This window comes from Cololabis saira, chromosome 16 (genome assembly GCF_033807715.1).
Source record: "Cololabis saira isolate AMF1-May2022 chromosome 16, fColSai1.1, whole genome shotgun sequence".
NCBI classification, from domain to species: domain Eukaryota; kingdom Metazoa; phylum Chordata; class Actinopteri; order Beloniformes; family Belonidae; genus Cololabis; species Cololabis saira.
The window spans coordinates 28,318,989-28,328,560 of NC_084602.1; the positions used below are offsets into that span (position 1 = coordinate 28,318,989).

The 9,572-nt window shown below is 38.1% G+C and overlaps 1 protein-coding gene across 1 annotated transcript; it reads right to left on the reverse strand.

Moving 5' to 3' along the window:
- Positions 1–4,642: 4,642 nt before the first annotated feature.
- On the reverse strand, positions 4,643–9,523 carry pax1a (paired box 1a). Its single transcript, XM_061744002.1, is given in 6 exon segments — positions 4,643–5,238; positions 5,751–5,964; positions 6,609–6,742; positions 7,556–7,829; positions 7,831–8,174; positions 9,241–9,523. Coding segments are annotated over 6 exon segments (1,281 nt in total). The 5' UTR covers positions 9,461–9,523; the 3' UTR covers positions 4,643–5,143.
- Between the last annotated feature and the right edge of the window lie 49 nt (positions 9,524–9,572).

Sequence of the window (9,572 nt, forward strand, 5' to 3'; positions counted from 1 at the left end):
TGTGTTTGCAAACATAATTTCATGCTCCTTTAGTCATCTGTATATAATAATCAAAACTGGGCTCTAGAATTCAACATGATCCTGTGGTTTCTCTCCATATTGCTGTGTTCCTGTATCCTCAGAGGACCAAAAGCAGCGGCGGAATCTCCTGAGAGCAAACGCTAAATGATACGTTTTCATTCAAAAAGCCAAATGTCATCATCATGTCTCTGTCCCTTTTGCTTTTAGAGCATCTGGTTGATGTGGTGAGCTGGCAGAGCAAGTAAGAACATGGGAGGGATACATTTATCATCCTCCAGACTTCAGAGCTGTAACTCTGCCTACTTAAAAATCCTGTGGAAAGTCTGTGGAAAAAAAAAAAAAAAAAAAAAAAAATCAGTGGTGATTGAATTACAAGAGTGACATTGTTACAGACCCGTTGCTTTTGTCTTTCATGTTTGGGTGGGAAAAACATGAATGCGTAATTTACAAACTAATCTAATAATAATTTTTTTCATGTTCTCCTCTGGAGCATACCATTGTGAGTGCGTTTTGCGTCTTTGTCCTGGTGCAACTTTGTGTTTGCTTTGTTTTACTTTCCCATATGAGTGCAAATGTCGGTTCTCTGACTGCACTACATTCTACCCAACAATACCAGCATCGGGCTGGCAGCAATGGTCATTTTTCATGTGCGACTTTGTTTCTGCGAAAGCTTGTCACAAATGATGTCATGCATAACAAAGACTGGGAAACGCTCACGTTCCAGCATTGTGCTTGTTTTCATGCATCATGTTTCCATGGCAAGTCAATTCATTTGAAATTTCAGACATGAGTAGAAGTGCTGACACTGGGATTTTTTATTTATTTTTCTTTTGACAATCTGCCAAGCTCAACTGTGTCTTTTTAAAACATTTTTGATGTATCTTTCTGTTACTTTTTTCAAGTACAATCTGGTCTGCTCATGCTACCTATCTGACAATGATCCCTCATTGATTTTGAGAATGACGAGTAAGCGATTCCTGACCAACCTGGGGTTGTTTCCCTCAATGGGGGCAAAAGTAAGAGAAACAGAGAGATGCCTTAGCTCATACTCAGTAAAGTGTTAAATATATTACATGTACTTTGGTCTCTTGAGAGCAAAAATTCCTTCCTTTGTGCATGGGAGAAACTGATGAATCGCCACAATTGAAGATGGAAGCACAATTGAAGATTAAAGTATTTAATACCATACGCACAAGGACCAAGAAGGCTAAATATCCTACTTACAGTAGCTGTCTATCTATTTAAGTTATTGGCATTTTAGAACCCTTTCAAATGTAGGTTTTTGAGTAAAAACTTTAAAGACAAATGAGACAGAGGATCTGCACACTCTTACATTGAAGCGTTTTCATGTTACTGTGAAAAAAGAAGACATCTTTGTTGAATAAGTCAGGGAAAACTTCTATTAACACTTCTGTATAAGGACTTTTGAAAAGTAAGAAATTATATCTATAACTACAACATGTAAAAAAAAAACTTTTAAAGAAATCCAAGACTATCTAATCAATCAGTGCAATTAAGTGTTTTACTGAAATGTGCATAGATTGATATTTGAAGACTGATGAAGACTTAACTTAATTGATCCTGTCTGAATCAATTTAAGGACAAAAAATAATGAACCCACTTGCGTATTTTAATGCAGCACATATTGCAAAAATGTTATGTTTTTGCTCCCTGTGTTGATTTTGACAAAAACATGTGAGACGAGCCCACCTGCTGCCCCTGCAACACAGAGCGTCTGCTGAAGACGCACTGGGGGGTATCACTTGCTGCACTGATTGATGACCACAGGTCCCGCAGGAAGTAACCCCACCACCATGAAGGAGTGTTTTTTGAACCCCAAGTGGCATCCGGGAAAACATGAATGACTCCAGTCAGGGAGCGTGTGTACTCAAAGGCCATCTTAATGTTTGGATATACTGAGTCACTTGGGATTTTGCTGTAAAATGGGAAAGGAATTGGCTTCTGCAAAATAGAGTTTATGTTGCCCAAATTCCAGCGGGCATCTTAAAACCTGCTATTAAAACTTTTCAGTGCCTTTATGTTGGGAGACCTTATTGGAATTTCGTAGTGTGCCTTTAGTAAAATACTTCCTATTTTTGGGGCATATTTTTCAAAAGCCCAGTTAAACATAAATAATATCTTATTCCGTATCAAAAAGGACAATAGACATGCAACATTCAGTCACTGCCACAGATCTTGCATCAAACTGCTTCTAAATGAAACAACAGATGAAACCCAAATATGATTTTAAAGCCTAACAACTTATTGGGCATTTAAAGTGTCTCTTTTAGTGGATTTAAATGCATGACAGCTATTTTGAATAAATATCCCAGTTTTTTTGGAAATTCTTCAACTTGTTCAAAAGTGTTTCACTGACAAAATCAAGGTAAAACTTCTCCGTCCACCTTTTAGTGCATCAAAACAGCTGTCAGACATGTTGAGACTGGGAGACAGTACCTGATACTTTCATCCTGTATTTTTGATTATATTACTAGACCATTGCAATAACTTCAAATCATATGCCGAAAAGAAGCATAGAAACAAAACAGTTATGAATTATGTTTTTGATACACACTCAATATTCAGATTTGATCCTCCCTGAAGTGAATGTTCATTTAAAGCATCTAAGGGTTAAAAATACCTCTCTCATTCGAGAATTTCAATATAATTCAATCTCAGAGGGTTTTTGAAAAAAGAAGAGGAAAAAAAATTGAAGCTGATTAAACTGATCAGCTTTATCACTGTTTGGATAAAGCTGGATAGACTGAAATCATTTGATGGCCCTCATTTCCACCTAAATAGAAACAGTTGCCTTTTTGTTTTGTTTTGTCATGTGTTGTTTTGTTTTTTTCTTAAGTCTCCGAAAGTGCAACAGATGTGAACTATAAAAGTATGTGCTTTTATTACTTTCTGAAGCCTTGCTGACATCATAAACAGAAAAAGCTGCACTCTTATACCTTAACTATTTAGATTATGTCATTCAAAGAAGCTTACAATTGGAAACGCCATGCAATATATATATATATATATATATATATATATATATATATATATGCAGAGAGAGAGAGAGAGAGAGAGAGAGAGAGAGAGAGAGAGAGAGAGAGAGAGAGAGAGAGAGAGAGAGAGAGAGAGAAAGAGTGAAATAATAAACCAATTATTCTGCACATCTTTCCCTGACCCCACCATCCTACACTATGATGCATTGATGCAGATTTGTCGGATGATGATAGAGGCAAATAAGCATTTTTTTCTTTTTTTGTGGGGGGGGGCAATTTTTTAAAAGATGTTATTTAATTTGCCGGGTTATGAAATGCCAACACATTAAGTTGGGCCCAATTAGCAAGCAAAGTCCTCAGAAGCACATCAAGAAAATAACTTTATACAGCAGTTAATAGAAATGTGGAAAAAAGTAGTTTCACATAAAAACATAAAAAAACACTTAAAAATTGTTTCACACAAGTAGAAAATTATATATAATATATATATATATATATATATGTATATATATCTTTTACAAAATATATATATACATAAACAGTGATAAAGCTGATCAGTCTAATCAGCTTCAACTTTTTGTCCTCTTTTTTCAAAAACCCTCTATAAGTAGAAAATTAAGCGTATATATATATATATATATACAAAGCAACAATAATTTATATGACACCAGAACTGCAAAATTACCCCAGAGGCAATACTACCTAAGGAAAATGTTTTTAAATATTACTGTGAACTTAATTATTATAAGACAGGAACGATCATACAATTCAACTCACACGGTCTCTTTAATATTGCCACCAACCCTGTTCATGTTATAAAGGAGAGCAGAGAGAAGTGTTTCCGTTGGAGCCAGCGCTGCACAAGCATGGCCACAGGAATAAACAGTTTACAGAGCAGGGACGGGACTGAGCCCATACAGCACAGGCCTTTATGGGAAAGTCCCCATCGCTACTAGGCGGGATAACATATCCCTGAGGCTGCATGAGGGTTGATAGGACTGTTGGCCGCTCTCCTGTACATGCCGTTCATTAAGGTGAACGATCAGCCCGCAGATTTCCATCATGGCGGGTATCAATTACAAATCAGATAACATCAGCGGAGGCGCCCAGCCTGTGGAGGGCTCCACGCCTGAGTAAACAAAATTGTGTTTCCTTCTAAATAGTTGTCCAGCCATTATCGACATTTAGAGTCAATTCTACATAAGAAATGCTCTCATGTGAGGCAAACTGAAACTCCTTTTCATTTACGTAAATGCTTAAAAGTCTCAGGAAAAAAACTAAAATGTCATTTTCACTTCGAATTTCCATCAAGGAAAGTTATTTTCTAGGCTGTATTTTGCAGTGCAGACCTTTATAGAAGACAGTTGGAAATGACGTTTTGTTTCAGAATATGAATAACGAGACGAGGGTGGCCACTGACAAAAAAAAAAAAAAAAGAAAAACGAAAGAAAGAAAGAAAAAAGAAAACTAAAAAGAAGGCATAGAGCAAGCACTTATTTCTTTCGTGTTTACACTGATATCAGCGCCCTAACGGACTACTCTCGCGAATAGGGGACGGTCCACACAACAGGCCTGGTGCCATTTCACGGGTCGGTGCCTACCGAAATGACAGTACAACATACGGCTTTGAAAGACGGCCTTTATTTTCAATATTTACAATGAATTTATAAAAATATATAATTAAAGCTTTGGTATATATTTTACATTTAGACAATTTATATATCTTGTTCACATCATCAAGTCACTGTGGAATCGAGATCATGGCCACAAAATAGGGTAACATAATAAACTGCGAATTTCAGAATAGCCCTTGTTTTATAATTAAACATGAATGGCTGAGTAGATTTATAAAAATGCATTTTTAAACCTGCAGTCTCCATTGGATACAGCCTAGTAATATGAAGTATTAAAAAAAAAATGAACCAGTGAGGGGAAGCGCCGATACTTCCATGCAAGCTTACATTCAAATGGCCAAAAACACCGATAAAAGCTAGAAAAGGCACGTGAATAGGTCTGTGTTTGACTTGCCAGCCACAAACAAGCTTAGTGATCTCACTTACGGTTGGAGCTGTTGAAATGAGTTCAGTTAACTGTGTCTGGGAATTAAGATGTTAAAAAAGTCCCGGTTATGATGATGAGGTAGCCAGACTGAGTCCATGCACGCTGTTCAAGTCTTCGTGTTGTTGCTGTTGCTTGCTCAGGGGACTGGGAGGTTTCCTATCTGTTGCAAAACACAGAGAAGAAATTAAGACGTTTGTAGGAGCAGTTATAAACAAACGTCCATTTTTAATTTTATTTTCATTTCATCTTTCCTCCTGGAAATAAATAGCTACATGACATGAAGAGCGTATACCTGCATGGGGAGGCAATAAAGCCATGAATATTCAGAAAATGTTACTATTAGAAAATAAATTTTATTTATAAATATCCTTTAATTCTGTCGTTAAAGAATTTCAGAATTTCAGTATGGACTCATATTTTATTTGGGATTTTTGCTTAATGTTTACATCTTATTAATTTAGTATTGTTTATATGTGTGCGTTATAGTGGGGAATGAGAATCTGCAGTATAGTAAAAAATTTTATTAAATATAATAATAATAATAATAATAATAATAATAATAATAATAATAATAATAATAATAATAATAATAACAATAACAATAATAATAATAATAATAATAATAATAATAATAATAATAATAATAATAATAATAATAATTCAATACCCTACCTTCTCGGGACTGGTGCTTGAAGGCCATGGGCGAGTGGATCTCCCCTGCGTGCATGCTCATCCCGCTGCCTGGGTGGGACAGGGCCGGGCTCTGTGCCTGCCAGTGGTGGTGGCCCGGGGCCACGTAGCCGCCTGCAGGCCCGCTGTACACCCCGTACTGGTTGCTGGGAGAGTAGGCGCACGCTGAGACGTAACTGGACAGTGTCGAGGAAGGCTGCAGGCAAGATAAGATAAGCAGAAACTTACACTTTCTGATTGTGGAGGTGACACGAGGCCTACAATAGTGCTGCTTCAAGACTGTGTTTGATGTCTGAGCGCTTCAGCCAGAAACGGGATACATGCATCTGTGCAATAATTCAATTTTCCAGAAATAAGTCTGAAGAGTATTTACAGGGAGGCACATTTCCAGTGTCTGTCATGCTCGTCCAAAACCTTGAATACACTTCTAATTATTAAAGTCCTGGCGGGTTTGTAAAATATCCTCAAGTACTTGACATTTTAATGCTTTAGCTTTGCAGCAGGCCTTTGTAGCAAGAGCCATTTGCTGTTGACCCCCCCGAAAAAAAGGATAAATATAACAATAACAACAACATCGTGTGCGCATATGTCCAGTCTTTTTTCGTTTTCTTTCTTTCTTTCTTTCTTTCTTTCTTTCTTTCTTTCTTTCTTTCTTTCTTTCTTTCTTTCTTTCTTTCTTTCTTTCTTTCTTTCTTCTTTCTTTCTTTCTTTCTTTCTTTCTTTCTTTCTTTCTTTCTTTCTTTCTTTCTTTCTTTCTTTCTTTCTTTCTTTCTTTCTTTCTTTCTTTCTTTCTTTCTTTCTTTCTTTCTCTCTTCCCTTAACAATCACATATGTACATACCTGGGCATATTTGATGTCAGCTTCAATCGCTGATTTGTCAATCCCATTGACAGTGTGAGGCGCTGGGAAACTCGCTCTGCTGACGCCACTCCACTCCTCCATCTTTGGTGGATAGCCGTCTGCCGCAGCTATTGCTGAATTAGAGACAAGATATTTCATTAAATGGTGCATAAAAACTAAAATTAAAAGAGGGAAAGAGAGAGAGCGAGAGGGAGCAGCTTCATTCAGGCATTGCGCAATTTCATTTCAAACCTCGAACTCTTAGTTTTGTGTTAAAAACAAAACGGCGTAAGCATTACATTGAATTAAAATGGCAACAGTTTATCATAAATATTTCTCTTTGATTAAAAAGGGAATTTGTCCAACCTTGCAAATGTGTAATAAAATTCTTGAATCCTTCAACTCCATATATAGATTATTAAATTTGTTGTTTGTTAAATCTTTGTTAATTTAACAACAAAGATTATATAACAACGATTATATATATATATATATATATATATATATATATATATATATATATATATATATATATATATATATATATATATATATATATATATATATATATATATATATATATATATATAAATTGTGTTAAATTAACTGTTACTCACTGAAAAATAATTCACAGTGCGACCAGAAAGCAAAGGAAAATGCACATGGGAGTGCATGAGGCATTCGTTGGGATATAGCAGATGAGCAAGGTGTTTGCAAATGCATCATTCCATGGAAAGGCCTGTCGTGAGTTACTGTCTTCTGCGTCAACGACAAAGGGGAAGTCGGTGTAACTTTTAATTATATTCACGAATATAATGTCCTTTCTGTTGCCAAAACAGATGCTATGAAGTGATATGGAAATGAATAATGTGGAATCACACGGCCCCGATGAACCGGTGAAGAGGGTAAATGCGTGGCAGAGCACAGTGGGGGTTTGTTTTCCTCACCTGCAGGATCCATGAACGCTCGTATTCCCAAGATGTTGCTGACGGTGTGTGGAGAAGGCCAGGCCCTGGATATGCTCACATGCCCGGCTGGTACTCCAGGGCTGCCCATTTTCCCGCTGGTGGGCGACATGTTGGGGTAGGAATAGGGGTAAATGTGGTTGTAGGGGAGCCCGGCCTGCGCGGAGCCCTGCTTGCTGCTCTCGTACTGGTTCGGCTGGGAGAGGTTTCCAATCTTGTTGCGTAAAATCCTACTGATCGAGCTAACAGAGGGGACAGTTTGTCTTGTCACAAACGCCGTCAGCCAAGAGCCTGTCCCGGATCTCCCAGGCAAAGATCCCGGGATCGTTTTGTTTGTATTCCCTGATGTTTTTCACCACGTTAGGCGTCGTGACGCGCGGCTTGCTCCCGCCGATGGCACCGGGCAAGATGGAGCCGGTCTCGTTGTACCTCGCCAAAATCTTGCTCACGCAGCCGTGGGACACTCTCAGCTGCCGGCTGATGTCGCAGGGTCTGATCCCGAGCTGGGCCAGCTCCACGATCCGCAGCCGTATGGCGTTGGGCAGGGGTCTCCCATTCACAAACACGCCGCCCAGCTGGTTCACCTCTCCATAGGTTTGCTCTGCAGGAGAAAGGACACTTTTACAGTAAAGAACCAATAGAAATACAGTTACAATCTTAGAGGTGTCTGTAATTTCACAGTACAAATGGCTAAAAAAGGTATGAAAAGGAGATGTGTGGAGTTAAATTCTGGAATGATGCCAACATAAATTTAAAAACATGTCATTCTTTTGTTGTATTTAAGAAAATGGTTTGTAAAGCTATTTTTGAAGCTTATAAGTGCAATTGACCATCTGTTAATGTTTCATTGCTTTTCTATTGTTTCTTTGCCTTTTGTTGTTTCTTTGCTTTTCTATTCTCTTTTTGGTTTTCTGGAGGTCGGTAGCCAAAAATAGAAAGTTGGTACTATAGGATAGGCTTTTATAAGCATTTTGCTTCAGCCTATGCCTTTTCAGTTATTGTTCAACATTTTTTTGGTTTTGTATGAAAAGTTAATGCTGTGTACAATGTTTTTTTGGTGTTGTTTTGTGTTGCAATGACTGAATAAACTTCATTCATTCAAATACAGTCTAATTTGAAGTATACTTTTTCATCCTAGCCTATTTATAAAACAATATTTAAATGTGCACCTGGTGAAGACTATTTACTATAATTTACACCACAAACTGAGGTTAGAAAATGCACATCTGCACCTATAGAGACTGTAAACTTCTGTCTCGAAGCTGCTGCTTTGCAACTGCACCAAAATGTGTAAATTATTTGGCTGGCTTTACCCCTCAGACACACTTTGCGTTGACAACAAAAACAACATTAAATATGGCGAGCTTGACAGATACACATTAGAGAGCCCTTCAAAGAAACATTCGCCGGATAATTGGTGGTCGTGTGGTTCCACTAAGGTTTTACAACGTTAAACAGACAGTCATTCCCGTGCTGTGGCAGTGGAAAAATCCTCTGTGTAATAAAGTTGACAAACTGTCGACAAGGACGTTTTCCCTTTTTCTTAAAATCATCTGAACTTGAGGAGGAAAAGGAAAAACGGGGTGAATTCCTGTCTTTTACGCAGACGCCTGGTTATTCTTTCATAAGCTCCCTGCCACTCAGGCATGCACACAACAACGGCTTACCCATTTCCCTATATATTTGGAGATGCTGAGATATATTAGGTGTCCTTCCAGAATGCGTCCCAGCGAAGTCGGAGAAAGAAGGGGGGCGAGAAGAATGAGTCCCAAAAGAAGAAAAAGCCGTGGACCTCTTGCAATCTGGTCCGACTGCTGCAACGCGCTGCCCTTCTTTTTTTTGGGAGCAAGTGACTGCAACGCACAATGGCACCGAAACGATCTTCATCCGATAAATGCAAATTGGAGTTATCCTGGGGAGCTCGGACTCTGCTGGAATTAATTTGACGCGTCCTCCACGTCAATCTTCGCTATTATACGCCGAGCCCTTGCTCCGCGCT